Source organism: Canis lupus, chromosome 32 (assembly GCF_048164855.1).
Source record: "Canis lupus baileyi chromosome 32, mCanLup2.hap1, whole genome shotgun sequence".
Lineage (NCBI taxonomy): Eukaryota > Metazoa > Chordata > Mammalia > Carnivora > Canidae > Canis > Canis lupus.
The window spans coordinates 37,280,496-37,302,708 of NC_132869.1; the positions used below are offsets into that span (position 1 = coordinate 37,280,496).

The 22,213-nt window shown below is 58.6% G+C and overlaps 1 protein-coding gene across 20 annotated transcripts in view; it reads right to left on the bottom strand.

Annotated features, from left to right (window-relative positions):
- Nucleotides 1–22,213, bottom strand: part of TLE3 (TLE family member 3, transcriptional corepressor) — a 93,255-nt gene that overhangs the window by 44,102 nt on the left and 26,940 nt on the right. For 7 of the 20 annotated variants that reach the window (XM_072809418.1, XM_072809435.1, XM_072809432.1 and 4 more), the window contains exons 7-19: nt 18,411–18,615; nt 16,689–16,705; nt 13,129–13,248; nt 12,317–12,367; nt 11,551–11,703; nt 11,005–11,146; nt 10,241–10,440; nt 9,424–9,500; nt 8,456–8,759; nt 7,919–8,166; nt 7,018–7,165; nt 6,099–6,249; nt 5,269–5,345 (exon numbers count right to left, since the gene is read on the bottom strand). In XM_072809418.1, the coding sequence (XP_072665519.1) occupies nt 5,269–5,345; nt 6,099–6,249; nt 7,018–7,165; nt 7,919–8,166; nt 8,456–8,759; nt 9,424–9,500; nt 10,241–10,440; nt 11,005–11,146; nt 11,551–11,703; nt 12,317–12,367; nt 13,129–13,248; nt 16,689–16,705; nt 18,411–18,615 (1,893 nt within the window). Of the gene's footprint in view, nt 1–2,248; nt 4,258–5,268; nt 5,346–6,098; nt 6,250–7,017; nt 7,166–7,918; nt 8,167–8,455; nt 8,760–9,423; nt 9,501–10,240; nt 10,441–11,004; nt 11,147–11,550; nt 11,704–12,316; nt 12,368–13,128; nt 13,249–16,688; nt 16,706–18,410; nt 18,616–22,213 lie in introns of those variants that run through there. The other 13 variants (XM_072809436.1, XM_072809429.1, XM_072809434.1 and 10 more) reach the window with 10 other exon arrangements.

Genomic DNA, 22,213 nt, shown 5'->3' on the forward strand with positions numbered 1-22,213 from the left:
AGGTTATAGTATTTAGCAGTCTTGCTAAGGATCTGTCCAGCTGCACTATCCAGAGAGCTGATCTCTATACCTTCTCAGACACCCTAAGATTAGGAGCGTCACTGCCTGTGCTGCAATTGAGCAGCTTATGGGGAAAAGGGGACAGGCAGGGACTCAGAGAGGCCAGGAGGGGTGGCCTGGTCAGCTGTGGCCTGGGATGACCTGGACGTCTGTACCTAATCTGACAGGGACTTAAAGCATGAGAGCTGCCTTCTCACAACCATGCCCCCCCGTTTTGAAAAAAAAATCTTCCTGCTTTGAGCAAGGGCAGAGTTGAAAGAACTCGGTAAGTCTGTTCACTTCGGGGCTTCAGTTACGAGCATCCAGATGCCCTGCTGCCAGAGAAATAGGATCAGCTGCAGCAGGGGAAAGCTCAGCATTTATTCACCAGGACCGCCCAGGGCCACCGACTTCCTGGGCGCTGCCCTCCGGGGAAGCTAGTCTAGCGAGGCAGATAGGCAGGTGCGGCGAAGTGTGGCCAATGCCAGGATCGATCGGGCCTGCGTTTCTGCAGGGAAAGGTTAGTGGGGACTTGGAAAATGCTGTCAAGGGGGTGAGGAGGAGACAGAGGTGACCCTGGGGGTCCTGCGGAAGCAGGCGGTCCCTTGGCTGTGAGGGGGCCCCTCACCTTGGACTAGAAGAGCTCCTCACAAGCGTGCAAGTGCCCAAGTGCCAAGGGATCAGCAGAGGGACCCATGAAATGCAGATTCACCTGCAGCGGGATGGAGATTTGGGGTTTCTCACCAACTGGGTGAGAAGCAGAGGAGGAAGCACGCAGGACAACCTGCCTGGAGAGGCTTGGCGAGTTGTTATAAGGCACAGTGGTGGTGACAACAGGCAGCAGGCAAGGCTCTTGGGGCTGGTGCCCAGGGTTGTGTTGCCACCAGCGCTCACACAAACAAGGGGCTGTGTGGTCTCCCCACCCTCGACTGTGAGCATCCGTGATCCAGACCAATTCTTGGCCAGCTCTAACTCCTTGACCATGCCCGGGAATTCTGGGTACTGCTTTCCAGAGGTTACCCCCTCTTCTCAGAAATGGTCGTAGCCACCTCTGCTGGGACAAGACTGGAGGTGAGCGTTCTGATAGACCGGTTCCTGTTCCTCTCATCGAGGCCTGCAAGCCCAACTCCTATCTCAGCACCGGCGGGCAATCCCCGGGCGGGTCCTGGGCACACCCAGAATTTTCTGGCCAGAGCCCCCCATCTGGCCCTCTAGCCCTCGGCTTCAATGCATAAATGTGGAGAGGAGTGTGATGTTTTACTGAAGTCCACGCAATCAATACAGAGCTGTTAGCCACACTGCGGCCTCAGATCAGCATTCCTCCTCCTACCTGCTGGAAGCTTCTCCTCCAGAAGCCTGAGTGGACATCTCCGCCAGCTGGACAACCCCTCTGTGCATGCGGTCCAGCTGTCTTCCTAGACTAACAAAGACTGTGCTTTTTATCCAATTGTAATTCCTTTTTTAAAATGTTAAATTATCCCTTTTGTGTGTGTGTGTGTGTGTGCAATCGTGATTTAGAAGGACTTTGACCAAATAAGGAGCTGGAAACCATGTCAGTCTCCAGCTTTAGGAGACAATTCTCTTAAGGGGTGCAGGAAATCCCAGAGCCTAGGGAGCACCCTAGCCCAGCCCTGCCTCCCCGGGGGCACTGGCCTGCATCTCCTACCGTACCCCTTCTGCAAACACCCCTTTGTGAACTAGAGATTGAAGTCCTCCTTACAACATCTAACTTTAAATTTAAGATGGTGTAGGTTTCCAGAGTCCAGATGTTCACAGACACTTGAAGTTCTTTCCATCTCATCTTTTTGCCAACAAATTTTGCACTGACGGCTGTCTTAAGACTTTGGTGGACACCTGCGGTCCTCGCCTCAGGGAACATTGTCCTGTCCACATGTCCAGAGGAAATCCCAACTCCTAACCGCCACTCCTCGGAGTTTGGGGAGGCATGGAGCACAGTCCCCCCTCACCATCCTGCAAGATCACACCTTCAGGGGTCTTGATCAGACTTTGAGGGGTTGGGGGCAGCACGGGAAGTGCTTTGAAATGAGAAGAGCTCCTGTTTAGGGAGGACACAGGACATCACCCAGAATCCAGGCAGGGCATGAGGGTGATGGACAGTGGCCCCAGGCCTCTTCTTGGGGAGGACTGACTGACCAATGGGTGGCGGGGGGGGGTGGTGTGGAGGCAATTAAAACACAACAATCAAACCAACCTTTAAATAGCAACTTTTAAAAATATAAAAACAGCTCATTACAATGACTTTTCATTTTCTTTTTTTCTTCAGGAATCAACTTTCTTCTACCCTCACCCTCCCTTGTGGCTAGAGCCTTAACAAGACACGGCAGATGAACATCTGAGACCCAGAGAAAGACAGAGAAATACTCTAGAGGGCCCCTCCCCAACCTCGGAAAGGTACACGGTGCCCGGGCCAGTCTCGGTGGCCTCTGGGTCACGATGGGGGAGCTGCTCGCCTGGAGCAAGATCACTGAAGACCAGCAGTTTCCACTGGGGCCCCTTCCTTCCTTCTCTCCAGAAAGAATCACACATTATAAAATAATCCATAAAAATGCAGTATCAAAATTATCTTCCATATGCTACATCCACGGAGAGCCCACCACCAGGACTCACACCGGCCTTTAGCTTTTCCTTAAAAGAAGAAGAAGAAGGAAAAAAAAAGACCAAGAAAACGGGGGTGTGGGGGGGTGCGGGGGGGAAACAAACCAAACCCAAATCCTAATACCTCGGAACATTTTGGTACCAAAAGAGACAAAGCACAAGGAGTGGCCACAGTGTCAGGATCGGCGTCCCCACCCGACCCCCCGGGTCCCCTCGGCCCCACTGTGCTGCCCAGGGCCGGGCCAGGGGAGACCATCCCTCGGGACTCACAACCCAAGTGGGATGATGATACTCGTCCCCTCGGGGGAGAGAGGAGGACGGGGATCAGAGGCAGGAAGGGGGGAGAAGGCATTTTATAAAGGACAGCGATTCTAATTCTTTTTATTCAAATTAAAAAAAAAAAAAAAAAAAAAGCACCCACATCAGTTGCTAGTTTGCTCTGGTAGCTCCCTGAGCTGAGTCGCTAGGCTTTCCGCTAACTTTTTTTCCTTTTAAGGTTGTGTCCGAAGATCAAGAAGGGCCAGGGGTGGAGCTCCTTTGCACCTCCACCTCTCATCACCGTGACCAAGTGCGCACCAAAGAGAGAGAGAGGCCAGAAGGAAAGAGAGAGAGAGAGCGGGACCCCTGAGAGAGAGCGAGGGGAGCGCAGGAGGCCGCAGAGGATCCAACCTTCGTCAGCCCGGGCTGGCCCCACGCACGCACTGCCCGGCCGTGGGCGCAGCCCCCGCGGGTCCCGACAGGCCCTGGGCAGCCCCCCAAGTCCGCGGGGAGCACAGGTGCCGGGGGGGGCCCCTCCCGCTCAGTCTGGTCACCTGCAGTAGCTCCCTTCCTCTGCTCCTCGCCCCCCTCCATTGGGCTCGCCCTCCCCGGCCTCCCCTTCTCAGATGGGGATGTCCCTTAAAAAAAAAAAAAAAAAAAAAAGCCACCACCACGAGTGGGTTACAAATACAGCAGGCGAAGTACACGGCTAGCGCTTCCCGCTAGCGTTCTCGGTGGGAAGGGGCCTCCTCCCCCACTGACCAGTCCGAGATAGACGAGTCTGTTATTTACATTTTTTCACAAATGTTGTGCGCCGCACAATCGGGGAAAATGAGGTTCCCCCCCCTCTCCCCCAGCACAAACACGTGGTCCGCTCCGGTGTCCCCGACCCAGGGCGGGGTGGGGGGGGGACAGAGCCCAAGAAACGGGAAGGAAAGACGGGAGATTCACGAGGGGGGGGTCCGTGGGGGGCCGCGGCCCCAAGCCTCCAAAGAAATCTACTTGTAGCATCTGCCAGGGTTGTGGACGGGGGAGGAGAGCCATCCCTCGGAGTCCGTGCCCGGGGGCGGGGGTCCAGGGCGCGGAGGGCACGCCCTCTCGGCCTGCCGGAGCGCAGCCCTGGACCGCCCGGCCGCCCGCCGCCAGCCTCCGCCACCTCGGGGCCCCTCGCGGGGTGGCCCTGTCACCGCCGAGTCCGTTTCTCCCGGAGTCTGACAGCCCTGTGAGAGTCCTGCTTTAGTAGATGACCTCATAAACCGTGGCCTTCTTGTCACCAGAGCCTGTTACAATATATTTGTCATCCGCCGAAATGTCACAACTCAAGACAGACGAGGATTCCTTGGACTGGATGGCGGAGGCGGCGAGGACAGGCGGGAGGGTGGGGGAGGGGGGAGAAAAAGGCAGGAATTCACTTTCTTGGAACTCAGCACGATTCCCAAGCGGATGAGCTATCCGCCTTTCACCCCCTCCTCTGCAGGTGGCCCCGGAGCTCCAGCCCCCAGTGCGCCCAGCAGGGCCTCCCAATGCAGCCTGCAGAGGCACTTTCAGGGACAGATGCCCTGTCCTCCGGCCTTTCCACCAGGGAAAGCTCATTAACGGGACCCCGGGTATCTCAGAGTGGTATGGCTCCAAAGAGGACACGGGAACACGGCCTTCTCCTTGGCGTTTACCTACAGACAGGTAGGAGCACTCGCGAGCAGGGCGCGGGCGTCGGCGGGCCAGAGCCTCAGCCTGCCGAGCTACGGAGAGACCTACACCCGACCCGAAGCATCCAGTGTAACTATGGAGACTCTGATGGCTACACGTGACACACTGGACGCCACACACTCCCACCCAGTGTCGACCCCCCAGAAGCGGCTTGTCGGCTGGGAGCACACGAGCACAGTGTTATGTTGGGACCCAGATCCTGAAAAATCATGAAAAGCCTCTTCCCGCTCTCCCACCTCTTTCCAGACCCTTCCTCTCCTGCCCCTCCTCACTCCTTACACTGAGGTGTTGAGATGAAGCACAGACTTACTTGAACACCAGGTAACACTGCTCTGAAAAGAGCCGACCAGTGCCCCTGTGAGTGCTCAGCGCACAGGCCAGAGCCAAGAGCATAACTTGACTCCCCCTTGCTCTAGAAATCCTACAAGCAGCACCCCTCTACCCACTTAAAAGCCCTCGCCCTACGTGTCAGACGCCACGGGCAGCAGCGTGTGTCCCGCTGTGTGTCCAAGGCCTTGGCTCTGGGGAACCCCTTCTGGACCCCCCATGAGGTAGGGGCTGGGAGGGCCCAGGGCAAGTCCTGCTTTGCCTCCCACCACCCCCATCCCCATGGGCAGAGCTCTGGGGCGCCCGGGTGGTGTGTGGTACCTGGAATATGCTGGCTCCGTACGGCGTCCTCCAGGCATTGAGGAGATTGTCTTTCCCAGTGCTCACGAACCACTTGCCTGCAGGCGGGAGGCAAAGGGAGGCAAAGGGAGCATCAGCTTTGTGGCTCGCTTTGTGGCTCACACCCTGGAGACGTGGTGTGAACTGCCAACCAGCGCTGAGCTGGACTCTCGGCTGGCAGGGGGCATTTCGCAAGCGACACCCCTGACTCACAGACACCCACAGGACACCTTTCTCTGTAATCACGGGGGAGGGGAGGCAAGGGCGCGGCCGGGATGGGGAGAGGGAGGATGTGCAGCTGATCACAGACATCACGCTTCCCCACAAGGTACATTTTCGAGCCATCAGTCCGCTGACCCTTCTCGGTTTTGCTATCAGAAGGCGGCAGAGGCACTAGAAACAGCAGCACCCTGAGGCCTGGAGAGTGAGCTGCAGCTGGGGGTCGGCAGGCACGCTGCCAGGGCTCGGCTTGTGCTAACGCGCGCTGCCCCCCCAGAGCCACGGAGGGGCCCGTGCCTGGGGTTGCACAGCCGGTCAGCAGAGGAGACAGCCGAGCCTCCCAGCAGCCTCAGCGCCTGGAGGAAGGGCCGGGAGGCTGAGCGCTGTTCCTCTGCCCCAGGCCAGCAACCGCTGGCTCTGACCTGGCCCCCTGGGCATTTGGTATCCCCTGGATGCGGACAGGGGGGCAGGGCAGGGGGCATGACAGCGGTCGGTCGGGGTCAGGAGGCTGGATTCCATCCAAGCCACGGCTCCCCCGGGTCCCTCATCCACACAGCGGGCAGGCCAGGCTGCCCGGGCTCCCTGAGGCTCACCGCAGTAGGCGAACTTGAGGGACAGCACGCAGCTCTCATGCAGGTGCAGCTGGTACTTGTCAGGCTTGGTGTGGTGCAGCACCTCCACGTTGCTACTCTCCATGCCCACGGCCAGCCACTCCCCGGTGGGGCAGTAGCCCAGTGAGAAGATCTGCAAGGGGTGGTGCAGGCTCAGCTCCCTGGCCCCACACCCCGCCCCGCACTGGGGCCCCAGGGGCCTCTCCTCTCAAAGACCCCCGGAGCGCAGGGGCCTCCTGCCCCCCCATCACCTCCCCACGTGCCCTTTTCAAGGCCAAGCACCCCCTTCTCCGTCATCCCCGAAATGCCTCTTAGGGGCGAGGAATTAGAGGTTCAGAGATTGCTGACTAGAATGTAAGCGGCAGAGCCAGCCTTCCAACTCAGAGATGCCACAGGCATTTCTCTTTCAAAGTTACTCTGTGACTTTTGCCTTTCCTTTAAAAAAAAAAAAAACACTGAAATATTACACACGTACAGCTAAAATATTTAAATGAGTAACACAAACGATGACGGAGAATCAGGCTCCCCAATGCTCATAAGACATTTTCTGAGCCAGGCTACGGCTAAGGCTTTGAGAGGGACCACCTTAGGTGCTCACGCCAGACCTACAAGGGAGCTACTACTATGCCCATCCCACGAGGGAGAAAACCAAGGCCACAGTGCTCAACAACAGAGCCGAGAATCGGATCTGAGCAGCTGGGTCGAGTATGCCCAACTCCAGGGCCTTGTCAGTTCTACTTTATTGCCGCTTCCTCCAGGAAGCCCTCCAAGCTGGCTGAGGTTGGTCTCAGGTCCATCTGCAATGGCCAGCTGTGAGGGCCCCCTGTCCCCTGACCCAGCCATCGGGACCCCAGAAGGGAAGGGAACACGCTGCCCTGGGGGAGGGGAGGGGAGCGCTCACCTGGGACGTGAAGTCATGCTGCTGCAGCTGCCGACCCTCCCGCAGGTCCCAGGAGCGCACGGTGTTGTCCAGGCCTCCAGTCCACAGCTTGGTGCCATCATGGGAGATATCTATGCAGCTGGCCCCATCCGTGTGGCCCTGGAACTGCCTACAAAGGCCAAGCAGGGAGACGGGGTGAATCCTACGGAACCGACTGCCAAGCTGGCAGCCATCCAAGGGAGCTGTGTCTGAGCAGAAGAGAAAACTGAGGCGCAGAAGGGGGTGGACCATGGTGAGCCTGCAGCGGAGCCGGGCCTGGGTCTCCTCCCACAGGCAGGTCCTCTCCCCATGCCCGGGCCGGGCCGAGGCCACACACAAGCGGGATGCTCCTACGAGCCACAAAGACAGCCAGTGTGTACCGACGGCCAACTCAGGGGCAGGCACACTGCCCCGCACGGCGCGCTAACTCCGAGGACGGCCCTCACCGTGCCCGCTTCACACACGGGAAACGGAGACCCGGGAGCTGAGTGACTTGCACGAGGCTGTAACGGGGGCAGTCACACTGGGCCGCTGCTCCCGAGGCCCCGCGATAACCACCACGTGACACTGCTCTGACCTGGTCCCCATGCCTTCCCTCCTTCCTCAGTCCTCCCCCTCTGCTTGTCTCCACTGCTCTGAATTCCACGCTCCCCTCTTCCCAGAACCTTCTGCAGATCTCCTCCATCCTCTGCCCAGGCCGAGCACCCGACAGGTGGCCGCCCCCTCGCACAAGGCAGGCCAGGCGGTCTCCTCACCCAGGTGTCCTAGCCCACCCCGTTGTGGCCACCCCATAGCCATCAGCCCCTCGGACAGGCCGGTCCCCATTACGACCAGCGCAACCTTCCCGAGCACGAGCACCCCCTGCTCCCCATCGCAGCCTCACCTGACAAGGGTCTGGTTGTGCAGGTCCCAGACAGCAATGTTCCCGTCACTGCAGCAGGAGAAGCAGACTTTGGCGTCGGGGCTGATAGCCAGGGCGTAGCAGGCGGGAGCCGAGGACGTCAGCTCGGCCTTGATGCGAGGTGTGGGCGAGGCCAGGTCCCAGATGGTGAGCGTGCTGGCCTCGCCGCCCACGATAAGCGTGCGTCCGTCGGGGAGGAGCTTACAGGAGCGGATGTAGTTGTCCCTGTTCTGGAGGGAGAAGGGGGCAACGTTGAGCTCGGGCCACCCAGTGGCACCAAGCACTCTCCCCGCCCCGGCTCACATCCGGCCCTCACTCACGGCAGGTGTCAGGCCGACCCCTCCCTCATCCACAACCCTTCAATCTTTCATGCATTTCGTCACAAACCCCAGAAAGTTTGGAATCATCTCCACTTAAAGATGGTAAACCCAGGCCCCAAGAGGTCAGCCGGCTTGCTCCGCGGCCCGGCCAGGGCTGCCCCTCCGCCAGCCAGGGAGGCCTGTAGTCCCGGGTCCTCACCAGGCAGTCCAGCTGGGAGATGGGGCTCTTGCTGCCCGGCTGGCTGATGTCCCAGATCTTCACGCAGCCCTTGCCACCGGTGTAGACGTGCCGCGTGGGGTTGCTGATGGTCACGGCGCACACCACCTCCCCGTGGCTCAGCGTGTTGATCTGCCGGGCATGCCGTGGGATGCCGGGGCCGGCCAGGGCGTCGTGGGGGAAGGGCACGGGCTGCATCTGCCCATCGGCACTCACGTGGAAAGAGTACGCTCTGAAAGGGCGAACGTCCCTTGTGTCACCTCCGATCCGCTCAGCCGCCAGAGTCCTGCCCAGGTCAGACAGCACCATCCCGACTGGCCCACCTCCAGGCCCCAGTCCCCAAATCTTAGGGAACCCAGTAACCCCAACCTTCTTGGCCTGACTCTCCCAAGGGAGGGGACTTGCTTACGATCCCAGGCTTGACTTCTGCTCCTGTTCACACACCCTCGGCTCCAGATCATGTGATTAGCCTCACATGTGCCCTGGAGTGTCCTTTCTTACCATCTACAAATCCCCCTGGGAAGGGTTCAGCTTGAAGGTGACCCTTTCCTTTACGAGCCCAGGGGTAAGAGGGAGGGAAATATGTCTGCTCCCCGAGGGTGAATCACGGAGCCTGGGGTGAGCCAGCACCGTCTTCCCGCTGTTTAGGGCACCGTGGGTGCCCGCTGGGGGGTTTCCAGCAGCTGAAACCCAGAGGAGCTCCTGAGGCCAGGGCAGCTCACATCACTTGGCTATGGAGGCCCCATCCGATGCAGCGTTCCCCAACACCCTCGCCTCCCATTCAGCAGGAGCCCCAGGGCTGATGGGGAGTGTGGCCAGGCAGCTGTTTCCTGGGGCTACCACCTGGTCTGGGAGCACCTCTAGAGGGCAGACAGCTTCTCAGGTAGTGGGGACGGGGGAGGGGGATTGTGTGCTTTCCCCAGGCAGCATGCAGTGAACACAGAACTTACGGTTTTCCACCAGGAATGGAGGCGAGGCTTGAGGGCAGGCCGGTGGCCCGCATGGGAGGATGAGGGTCAAAGCCAACCTGTAAGTCAAGACAAGGCCAGCCTTTAGTGAGGGAGGCCACCACGCGTCCCGCCCCCGGCCTCTTCCTCACCACATCCTAGGTCCTGCCCACACAGAGCTGCCTCTTCAAGACCCGAAGACGGCCAAGCAGAGGAGGGCCTGTTTTCCCTCTTGCCCCGGGCAGCAAGTGTCTGGCCCAGGACAGGTGGCAGAGACAGGGGGCAGTCCAGACCCCCCAACTCTGAGCCAGTATTCTTGATCCCCACACCCTCAGCTCTCTGGGGCAACCCCACTTCATTCCTGCCCCTGGCATTCAGTAGGCCCATCACATGGGGAGGAGGCCGCCCAGGAGAGAAACCGTCTCCTGGAAAAGAGCCCCTCTCTGCCGACCCAAATCTGAACTCATTCTTGGTATGCGAGCAGCCTCTTTTACCAAACCCAGGCTACGTGGAAGTCACTGGACTCATGTTGGGGTTCCCATCCCCACAGAGCCCAGAAAAAAGAGGGAGCAGCCCCATTTCTCAGATGGAAAAAGACACCCCCACCGGGTAGGCAGGGTGGGAGGGCTGAGTTGTGTGATGTCACAAGACGACTACCGGGGTGAGCAGGGGGTGGGGATCCAGGTCTACCGACCCCAAAGTCTACGTTCCTTTTCTTTTCCTAATAAACAGTCTATCCCAGAGGCAGCTGCCTAACAACCTCCACCACCTCCCCGCTTCTTGCCCAGTCCCCCCAAAAGGAGCCAAAAGGTCTACGTACAGCTCCAAAGCTCACCATTGGCGATCGGCCATAGGCGGCGGCGGCGGCGGCGGCGGCCGCGCTCATCTGCGGCGGGATGTTGTGCAGGCTGGCGTAGGCGCTCGGGCTGGTGAGCGAGCCGTTCATCTCGTGGTGGCTCATCATGGCAAAGGGGGCCGCGTAGGAGCTGGTGATGGAGATGGGCGTGCGCAAGGCCGAGGCTGCAAGGAGGCGGACGTCAACCGGGGGGAGACCCTCAGGGGGAGCGTGCCCGCCCCTCCCGACCCGGACAAAGCTCGAGCCACCACGATGCCTCCCAGCCCAGCTGCAGGTCTTCTGCACTCGAAAGCTGCCTGTTCCAGGCAGTTGGACTGAACCCATCAACCTGGTCCAAGGTCCAGGTCCTCACAGTCCAAGAAGGTTCAAGCTGAGGGTGGTGCCCATCTCTTTTTACAGAGCAGGACACGGAGGTCCAGAGAAGGGGGTTGGCTCAGAGTCTCACGGAACTAATGATGCAGATGGGGTCAGACCTTGGGGGTCCTGGCCCGTCTGAAGCTCCTGCCACACGCCGAGTCCAACAGTGCCCCGGAAGGCCCTGCCACCAGTGTTAACACACCAGGTGTCCACGTCCTCCTCAAACCTGACCACGGAGTCTCCTTGGAGGCGGGCCCTGGGCCCCAACTCCCACACACTGCCTGGTGCTCCGGCCGGTCCATGCAGCTCTGACCCCGACCCGGGGCACACCCCACCCCCCCAGCACGGAGACCCAGCCCCATCGTGCCTACCCATTATACCTATCGGGTCCATGCCTGGAGGTTTGCCCGGCATTGACCGGAGCCCTGGGGTCGTGCTGGTGCCTGGAGTCGGGGCATCGTTCCTCGGAGTAGGTGTATTGGACTTGAGCCCAGGGGTAGAGGATTTGTCATTCTGAAGAGAGAAGATCGGAAGATTCCTTTCTCTCAAGAGCTGGGCACTTGGGAGCTGGCCACAACACCCAGTGCCAGCTCCAGTTTGCAATCTCCTGCCCAAAAGCCCCTCAATTCTCACCCAACTTTACGTGGCAGGGACTACGGTGATGGTTCCCATTTTACAGATGCGGTAACCGAGGCTTGGAAACATGAACTGGTACCACACGGCCCAGCCAGTGAGTGGGGAAAGCCAGTATCTGAACGGGGGGGGGGGGGCCACACCCCAATCCGTGTTCTCTGTACTCCACCCCTCTGCCCTCCAATTACGACCACTCCAGTTTGTCCCTTTTCTAGAACCTTCTTCCTCCACCCCACCTGCCCTAGCCCTCTGCTTCTGCGGTGCCAGAGGCAACCCCCACGTACATGACCAAGGTCTTTGGTCTTGGAGGAAGGTGTGCTGCTGGAGGAGGCTACTGAGGCAGGGCTGGTGGGGGCATCCTTTTTCAGGCCTCGGGCCTTGTCCAGCCCATTTTCAGGAGGGGAGTGTGCCGGGCTGACCCGGGGCGTCGCTGGGTCCTAAAAGCACAAAGGGTGCAGAGATGCAGTAAAGACAACAACCAGCCGGGAGCCTTCCCTGCGCTGGGGACGGGAAGGGAGTGCACACACTGATGGGGAGAGCAGTTTGGCTGAGAGGGATGAGGGCCCCAAAGCGGGGATGACTAGTTCTCACAAATCTGGTCTCACCCCTTCATCCCACAGATGGGAGACGGGCCTGGCGGGGGTCGGGGACGGTGACCAGCCCAGGATCAAACCCAAGTTCAGGACTCCAATCTGGGCAGTGGGGCCTCAGGACCCCTACAGCCTCAAGGTCCCAGGGGGTGGTGGGAGAATGGAGTGGACCTGGAGGACCAAGGGGAGCAGGAGCTGGCCCTTGCCGGAGATCTTTGGGGCGTGCTTGTGCTCTCCCCCCGGGTTTTCCATCCCAGGAACCCCAGCCACCATGCAGCCAAGCCCTGCCCTCCTCCTCCTGACCAGCCTGATGCCCCGACACCAGAGGCCTCGCCACCCCGCTCAGGCTGCCAGCAGTGTTGGTACAGCAGCCGGGACCCAGCAGCTCTCAGTCAGGGGAGAAACTGCCTGAAACCACCCCAAACCGAGCATACTGTAGCCTGGGCCCGTCCGTGCTCACCTCGTTGGAAACATCCACCACCAGATCGTCACTCTTGTCTCCGTCACTGTCCTGCACCCCGAGAGAGGAGCTGGTCAGGGGGCCACCCTCACCACACCCCAGACTGAGCCTGAAGCACCCCCTGCTCCCACCAGCTGGAATCGGAAGCCAGAGCCAAGCCCCGCAGTCCACGCCTTCTCCTCTCTGGTCTATCAATACGGGCCTTCTGCTTGCCCAGCCCCCGGCCCTGTTCCAGGTCACCTCTCACACCTCCTGGCTGCCTCACCCACACCTGCCCCGTTACGGTACTTCTGAGCCCCTTTAACTTGGCTCCTTCCAGAAGCTTCACAGTCACCATCACTGACAAGGAAGTGTGCTAGCCTCATGTCAGGGCTTCCGCCAGTCCATGCAGGAGGCGTGATCAGCCTCGTCTCCCAGAAATGCAGCCAAGGCACTTGGGGAACCCGTCCAGGGCCACAAGCGGCAACGTGGCTGGACGGGGCCTGGCATCACATAGCCCCCTTCCCTCGGTCTCAGCTCTCATGCTGCACAGGCTGGCCCACTGTGGGGTCAAAGTGTGGGGGTACCAGGGACGGCCCCCTGGAGCAGACCAGGGTCTGGGAGGGCCATGAGGGGAGCACGGGGCCGCCCTGCCTGCCTGTGCCCTGGCCCACAGCTCTCCCCTCAGCCGCTCCCCGTCCTGGCTGTGGCCCTGGTGCTCACAGCCCACCCTCCCCTGGGTCTCTGACTCGCACCCACGAGTCAGGCCTGTGGGTTGTCCCGCACCCCAGCTCCCTCAGACCCAGCGGTGGCCACGGTGCCCCTACACGTACGTATCGGCTCAGACTATCCTTCTCCTCTGCTTTCCGCTTCTTGGCTTCCATGCTGTAGTCTGCAGAGCCCCGGTGCTTCTCACTGGCCCGGAGGCTTTCTGAGGGCGACACGGAGTTATTCTGGAAACAAGAAGGAGATTCAGTGTGAGCACTTCGTGCACATCGTCCCATGAGGTCAGTGGAGGTGTGTGTGTCCTGCTACGCTCCCCTCCATCGGAGTCTCGCCAGAGCAGCCTTCCCAGCTCTCCAGAATGGGCCTCCCCGGAAGGGTGGGCGCCCTGGGAGCAGCACAATTCTCCTCTGTAGCCATGATGCTGCCATGAAGTGAATGGACTTGCACCGAGCTCTCTGCCTTCTGGCCTGTGAGACTGTCTGTTCTGTGGGGGCCGGATCACACCTCCCTCACCGCCCACCTTGGGCCGGCCACGTGTATCTGCTCGAAGAAGGGACAAGCAGAATTTGCACCTAGTCTTGAAAGATGGGCCTCTGCTGACACACAGGGGCCACATGCCATCCTTCATCGGCTGGACCCGACCGGAATGGGGAGCCTGACGGGGAGCGGGGACGGCGGGCCTTCTACATGCAGGTGGACAATTTGGCATTTTGCGTGCACGTCCTACTGTTCCACTGCGCGACCTCCAGCCACTTCAGCGAAGCAGCAGGGTTATAAAGAAACAAAACCTGCAACTTCGTGAAGCCTCTCCCTCTGAAAGGTGGAAAAGGCATAAAGGCAGGCAGGAGAACACCCCACAGAGGAGGCGGTCGGCTGGCTCGGGGTGCCAGGAACGGCGCACGTTGCACGGGGCTGCGGGGCCAGGGAGGGAGGAGCCGCCACTAGGGGTACCTGCCAGCAAACCCGCGCCCCCCAGGGCCGCAGAGCATCAGAAGCAATGCCTCTCTAGGTGCCTGCTGGGGTTTGCTCCTTTCTAAGAGACCAAACTCTACTTCCACCCCTTTTTCCTGAGCACCTCCCCTAGATCGGGCCTGGGGCTGGGGGCCAGGGATGGAGGAACGAGCCAGACCCAGTCTCCGCTCCGGGGGCTTACGGTACCCAGACCGCAGGGCGATGCAGGCCGGTCCAGCCGCATCCCCACGCGCACGGACGTGCAGGACACGGCCACGGCGGGGACGCAGCGGGACGTGGGTAGAGAAGGGCACCCCGAGGCCCCTCCCGTCTCCCCCACTTTCCTGGAGGCCAGAGCCGGCGTTTGGGGGGGCCAGGGTGGGTGGAAGGGGAGGCGGTGTGGGAGCCAGCCGCACAACTTCATTTCCTTTCCTAAGCCGGTTTCTGGGCAGCCCTTCCCTGCCAAGTTTCTGCCCGAAGCAAATTAAAATGGCAGAGTTATCAAGCCTTGAAGAAAAAAATGGAGCTTCTAATGGAAGCGCGGCCCAGCCTTCCCGAGCCTTCCCCAGCCTTCCCGAGCCTTCCCCGCAGCCGCGCAGGAGCGCTCGGCCGCGATTCAATTAGCTGCTGCGAGCCCGAGCCCGGCGGAAAAATCACTGCATTTCATTTCATTTCCTCCGACGGTGGCCACTGCGCTAAGCAGCAGGCTAGGCCCTCTCCCCTCTCCCCACCCTCCCCTGTCTTCTCGCCCCTCTCCCCCTTCCCCTCCTCTCCCCTCCCCTCCTCTCCTCTCCCCTCCTCCCTGGCAGGGGGAAGCGGCTGAGGGCGAGGGGGCCGCGGCTGCTCGGGTTTCTCCTCGCGACCCGGTACGTGGCTGGGAGAACAGCGAGCCCTTTCTTCTCCTGCAGTCAGGCTGAAAACCCTCGCTGCTACCGGAGAGAGTCATGTCAGGCATTTAGCGGCATCGATCCAGCCCGCCTCTGGCTGGCAGGCGGCCAAAAAACTAAGTATTTTTTATTGCTTCGGCGAGGCAAGGAAATATGAATGAAGCTACCTCTAATTGGACTCCAGACTAACCCCTCTGGGACCGCTTCCAGCCCGTCCAGCCGTCGTCCCCCCCCTCAACCCTGCCCGCCACCCCCTGCTCTGTGCGGCCGCGGCCCTGTCCTTCCTGCGGGGGCCTCATCTGTTGACAACCTGGTTTGCAGAGGGCTGCTTACTGCAGGCTGCACGGCCTCCGCCACCAGGGCCACAGGCACACAGGCCCGCCGCTGCCTCACCCGCCCCGGGGCCCCGGATGGATGGGGTCTGGACTCACTCTCACTGGGCTCTCCAGGGACCCCAGGGTGCCCCCCTCGGCTCCCAGCCCGCCCTGCATGGGTGTGGACGAGGGAAGCTCGGCTCTTGGGGGCTCCCCGGGGGGCCTCTTTCAGCAGAAGGCTTTCACGGAGGACTGGGGTACAAAATGCAAACAGCAATGGGGAGGACGACAATGTGAAGACAGAGGGTGTCGGGCCTCAAACCCCCGTGTCACTCGCAGCGGCTACTTGTTAACCGGGTCACCTCCTGATGCTGGGTTCTGCTACAAGGCTGGCTGGGTAGGAATATGCACGTGTCCCAGATACAGACACTGAAGCTCCGAGACCGGGCGTCCCATGAAGTGGGTCCCCCTGGGTGACCAGACCCCAGGCCTGGAGGAGGTCCAGTCCAGCCCCCACTCTCACCGAGGCCAAACACCTCCCCAAAAATGCCACCTCCTGAGGATCAACATTTACTTAAAAGCAATCAAAATGGATTTTCAGCTTCAGTTTTTCCCTTCCCAACGTACCTAGCCATCGCCGGGCCCAAACGTGCACCCGGATTCCTGAGCACGTGGGCAGGTGGAGAGGGGAAGAGAGAGCACTGTTGCTAATTGGCAGGTTAAAAAAGTCAGCCTGGTGGAGGGCCGGGAGGGAAGGGGGTCGGGAGGGAGCTGCCCGAGGAGGCTGCCGTCTAGATGGTTAGTTAACTGCCTGACCTTCCAAGTCCTACTTAACACGAGGTAATAACCAAAGCCATCCTAACAGATTAGATGGCCCCAGATACAAGGACAGCGATGAGGAATAAAATAGCTTTGCTAATCGCTGGAGGATTTTTTTTATCCAGACTCCACTGCGCTTATTCAGAAGGCTTATTCACTTGAAACAGAACCTCTGAGCCTCAGTGTGATCAGAAAGATTTACAACAAATCTCAAAGCTGGCAGACACGCAGACAGCCTGGCCTTAATGCTTGCTCGCTAGCACTTTCTTAAACCAAGTTAAAGCCCAGAGCAAGGAGAAACCTCAGGCGTTTGGAGGAAGTGGGGAGTTATAGGATCATAGGGGAGGCTGCCCGCTTGGGAGGAGGGAAGCAACCCTGCCCAGGACACAGGGCCCTGGGCCGCCCGGGGACTCCACGGACTGGCCAGCTGCCCTCTCTGGTTAATCACCTCTCCTAAAAAAGAGGGTTAGAGCTCACTTAAAGCTACCCGTTTGCCAAATGATGGAAGGGAAGCCTGGAGAGATGACAGGTTCCCCCCAACGGAAGGTCACTCTCAGCAGGTGGCAACTCCTGTTTCATGACAACCACCACCCCACCCCTCCAGGACCCCACGCGGTCCCCTCTTCCTCCCCCTCCTTCTCCTCCTCCTCCCAGCACCCCAAACACACTCCAAGGCTCCCAAGTGCTGACACTTACCGCGCTGGATTCTCTTTCTTCGGGGACCGAAGGCCCGGACAGGAGGAGGGACAGGCCCCCCCAAGACAAAAAAAAAGACAAAAAAAGGGAAAAAGATCAGTCTCATGCAGCTGGCTTCTATGCTTTGCTAGTTCATGCGTTTTAAAATGGGCAGCAGTCCTAGCCCTCTGAGTCATTGTGGGCCAGCCAAGGCAGGGCCATTAGGTGACGTTTCCCACTTTGAAAATTAACCCCCCCCATTCCCAATGCTCCCCCCTTGGCCAGCAGTCCTGGGTGGGGTGGGGGCCTGTGGCCTGGCTCTCCCTGACATGCCAAGAAGGGCACGGAGATTATCGGTCAGCCCTTTTTGCAAGCCACAAGTTTGGAAAGGGTCATGCTACGCAGAACACCTAGCGGATCTGGGGATTGGGATCTGGGGATTGAGAAAAAAACAAAGAAAGGAACCGTGGGAGGCGTTTTTGTTTTTTAACTAACGCCATGCTGCAGGTCTTTGCAGAGAAGCCCCGGATTATTCTGCGCAGCCGAGCACGAGCTCCCTGATTCCCCTCTCTGCTGTGCGGAGCCCCTCTTCCTCCGCCAAGTGGACATACAGCATGGTCTGCTTCCCAGGTTCTGCTACCACTCTAGCGCGCCCTGGCCTGGGCCGGATGGGGTGGCACCCGGGGGTCCTGGAAGGCACTGGCCCTATGCCCTGGTAGCTACGGGCCAACCAAATCATGGTGTACACCTGCAACTTACACAATTTTGTAGGTCAACCATATCTCAATAAAACTGGGAAACGGATCCCTGGGTGGCTCAGCAGTTTAGCGCCTGCCTTTGGCCCAGGGGCTGATCCTGGAGTCCTGGGATCGAGTCCCGCGTCGGGCTCCCTGCACGGAGCCCGCTTCTCCCTCTGCCTGTGTCTCTGCCTCTCTCTCTCTCTCTCTCTGTCTATCATGAATAAATAAATAAAATCTTAAAAAAAAAAACACAAAAAACTGGGAAACAATATCTAAGGGCAGGCCACATGAAGTGGCAAGTTTTGAAATCGGCCTGCGAGGGAGCCATGACGGTGTCCTTCCCCAACAAACCAAGCCCTCCTGGGCCCCCCGGGGTCCTCCTGGCGAGGGCCTGGTGAAGGAGGCTGGGGTTCCATTTCCAAGTCTTTCCAACCACCTCCCTGCAATAGCGAGATCGCTACTTCTGCTCAAAGGCCGTCGACTTGCAGCTCTCTCCCCGAACGCCAACTGTGTACCTTTCCCAAGGCACCCGCGTTGGTGGGACACATATGCTAAGTTAAAAGCCAGGATCTTGGCCCCTGTTCTTTGAGGACTAATGATGAAACCTCCTCCAGGGGTAGGATATAGGAGGATGGCAACCAAGGGCTCATTCTGGGGAACTCTCGCTCTTCAACGCTGATGGGAATTGGAAAAAGGCCCCCAGCACAGACTGGAAGGCGTCCTGAAGGAATAGGACTGGGCTGGCCCTTTAAGGATGGGCAGCGTGTAGCTAGGTGATGGGAGGGTGCTGGAGAGTTCTTCCGGAACAGAGACCGCCTGCCACGGAGCAGGGATTGGAGGGTGGGGCTCTGGTTTCCATGTTCTAGGCACTCAACAGATGGCACCTAATCTTTTGCTAACTCCTGGCCCCAGGCTGACAACACTTGCTGTGTCCCCTGGCAGGAGGACCGACCGGAGGCCCCCCCACCCCAGCCCCGCCCTCTGTCCCAGCTCTGGGCCGCACCTCTGTGGTCTAGTTCATGGTGATTCTTCTCGTCCTTCACCGTCAGGTGGGCCTGGCTGCCCAGGGCACCGAGCGCCAGCAGCCCGGAGCTGCTCCCCGTCACCGGGGGGATCCCTGGAGGCTGGAGACCTGATGGGTGGGGTGGTAACTGGACCGGGGGGCCGTGCGTGGCGTGGGAGAGGTGCTGTGCCTGGAGCTGCTGTTGCTGCAATGAAGTGGGTGGTGAGCACAGCTGAGCAGGGACAGCGGGGGAGGCCGCTGGAGGTGGGGGCGGGGGGGCGGGGATGCCCTCCCAAACCTCTGCCCCCAGCTCAGTCCACATGCTTTCTGGCTGAAGGAAGTCCGTTAACTGAGGGCAATTAAGGCACAAGATGTCGGTCTTCAAACTCTCCACCTATCCCTCCCCCACCCCTCCAGTTTTGGGACGAATTCCTCAGGGTGCATTTCCAAGCCTGAGATAAATACAGCATGCATTTAAAAACCAAAGAGTCATCAGGGCTCCCTCTCTGGGGCGTGGGGGGGGGGGTCCAATTTTAAGTCAGCCGTCACACTTGCTCATGCTTGCATGCCTTTGAACATTCACAGCCAGTGGCTCCCAACCCTGAGCCCGTATCCTGGGAAACCTCCCTAATTCTCAGGAACTCCAGACCGGCTAGCCGAAGCCAGGGCCAGGCCATAGAAGAAAATTTCCGAGGTCAAGGGGAGAGCTTGGGGCCAGCGGAATGACAGCTAATCTCGCTGGACATCAGAGCGGAGAACGGAGGAACAGGAGTGGAGGTTTGGATCTAGACAGCCCAGGATTCAAATCCCAGCTTTGGTAGTTCCTAGCTGTGTGACCTCAGGCAGGCTACTCCTGAGTGATCTCCTAACAGCAGCTACCATTCACCAGAGGCCTTACAACGGGCCCTGCACTGTTCTAAAATCCCTACACCTGCATCAAGCTCTGTACAGTCATCATCACGGACATTAACGGTAACAATCCCCAGGCCAGGCTTCTGCTCCGCGGCTCCCTGAGGCCCCAGGTACCCCTGGTCACACTAGCCCTAGGGTATTTCTCTTTCCCCTCCGCATTCCACACCCAACGGACTGGCATGGGCAGCCTGGTTCCCTCCCCAGCAGCCGCTACAAAACGACCTTTATCTTATCGTTCTTAATTTTGTGCCAAGAACCACAGGAATTATGGGGCGGGTTACACCGCAGCCAAATACTTCTGAGGAGTGGCTGGGGCCTTGGGTATGCTGATATTTACCTCAGTGAGCACAAGAGAAGGGAACCAACATTTACTGGATGCCCGAGTGAGTGTGTGGCACTTCCCAAATATTCTGACCCTTGCGCCCCAGGTGGCAAAGGAGGGTTTGTGCCCATTTTACAGATGGCAAACCGACACGGAGAGGGCTGGAACCAGCCAGGTTCAACCACTAGCGCAAGAGATCTGGACTCAAATCTGTCAACCACCCCTCTTATCCAAAGCGTGTTCTTAAGGAGACCCCCCAAAGCAAGAAGAGCTGGTAGGGATGACAGAGAGTGAAAATCTGATAAGCTTGCCTGTCAGTATAAACTTGGCTCAGAGGCCACGGCTGGCAGACAGGAGAACACGGGGGAAGGTCTACAGTTCTGGTTGGAGGGGAGGCCCTAACTTAACTTAATGCAGTTAAGTTTTACAGTCAGGGGGTCCTAAGAACCTTACTCTCCCCTCAACTATGCTGCAAACTGCAAACCTGGGCTCACCTGCAAGCTAAAGCCAACCATGGCCACCACCACCCCCTGGCCGCCCCGAGGGCTTTTCTCGCAACTCTGGGTTAAAGGCCGGAACCAGTGGCCATCGCTCAGAGCTGGGACAGCTACTATTGGATGATTTATGGAAGCGGCTGGTGGGCACTGACCCCAGATCTGCCCCAAAATGCCAGCACAGAAACAAAGCCCAGCCAGGGGACCCCAGGCAGAGACCCAGCCCAGCCCAGCCCAGCCCAGTGACTCAGGCTCTTCTTGGGACCCAGAGGCTTACATCTGACCTCCCCTACCTTTTCTCTTTAAACAAATTATAATTTGTTAGGTCTTACTACAGGAAGGAAAAAATGTGTGGTCAGAATATATTACATATAGTATGGATAAAAATATCGCTCTTAAAAAATTACCCTTCCATCCCACTCTCTAGAATTTTCCTTTACGAAAATCTACAAACGGTAAACGTATTCCTAAATAAATAGGCTCTTGCCAACCTTACTACTACTACTACTACTACTACACAACTGGATTTTCATTTGAGGCTGTTCTGTACAGATTAACACGTCCTTCCCAATGGCTACCCATCATTCCCCGGTGTGGGCCAACCATCCAACTCTATCTACACGCCCAGTCTTAAAAAATGGGTCTCCGCCAGCAACACTGTGGTTTTAGACCAGTTGCTGACAGGCCCTTTAATTTTGCCAGTGTTAACTATTTCATAAAATCTCAGAAAGCAAGGAGTGAGGTATTTAATCCACTTTTTACAGTGCACAGCCGGTAAGACCGCTGGAGGGAGACGGGAGGAGGAGGGCTTCAGGGAAAGCAGCTGCAAGGGTATAAGGCTGGCTCCCTCCATGAATAAATCTGATGCTACCAATTTGTGCCCAGGGAGAGACGCAGTTGAACCATTCCAAATACCTCAATTCCTACCTTACCGCGGAAGCTCTGCTCTTACCCAACCTTCTGGACGCCCTGCCCAGTTCAAATGCCTCCTCCTCTGGAAGCCCTCCCCATCCTCCTGGTCAGCACCGATGTCTCCCTGCTGAGTCCTAACAGCCCAGACACCGGGGCCAGACAAGCTAAGGCAGGCGTCCAGCTCTACCCTTTATCAGCCGCGAGACCTTAGAGGAGTCCGTGGACCGAGTCTCCAGGCCTTGGTTTTCTCATCGTGCGAGGACCACATGCATTATGCTGCATGTCAAGGCCGAGTAGGTACTCAGTTAACGTTAGCAAAAACCGATGCATGAATCACAAATATAACCATTTCTTTCATCTTTATGGGATGCTTGCCAATTTGTGAGTTCCAGGAAGATGGGAACCTTGTATTTTCTGTCCTGGCACCTCCAGTGGCGGCTGGCTTGTTTGCTCACAGCACTTCCACTGGGTAAGTACGTGATAATGTTGGAAAAGGCAGACAAGGGAGAGAGGCTGGAAGTTAAGTCGGCAGAGCAGCTCTGTCCAAAAGTGACCATCCACCTCCCAGATCTGTGCCTCTTATCCAAGGCCTGCTGAGATACAGCTAGAACAGCTCATGGGGACAAGGAGCACAGCGGAGTGTCCTGCTTCCTGGAAATGTGATCCTGCAAACCGGCATGAGAAACTCAGAACAAAGGCTATGGTGGCCGTTTGGAGAACCGTGGCTTTCAAAGCTGCGGAGCTTCCAAGCCTGGGGGGGGGCGGGGGGGCAGTTTACTGCCGTAGTATGTCAGACATCAGTGTCTTCTTTGCAACAGAGGAAAAGGAAATTTCCATATACTTCTCATCTTCAAGTACAAAAGCACAACCAGAAAGAGGCGTCCTTTGTATGGTTCGAAGGCACAGTCAGGAGGGGCCGGCAGGCTCCAGGGAGTAGGGACATAAGAGCCAACCTCCAAGGCTTATCTCTTCTTGGGGCTAGGGCAGATGCCAGCGCTTGCTGGGCGTGGCGTCTGCTCATCACAGTCTCGGATGCAAGAGAGTGAAACAAAATTTTCTCCCCGGCAGGGCAGGGGGAGTTGGCTGGCAACGATGCACCTGCCTTGCTGTCCCATGTCATGGCCCCTGCCTCTGCAGGCAGGCAGGCAGGCGGTGCGCGACCG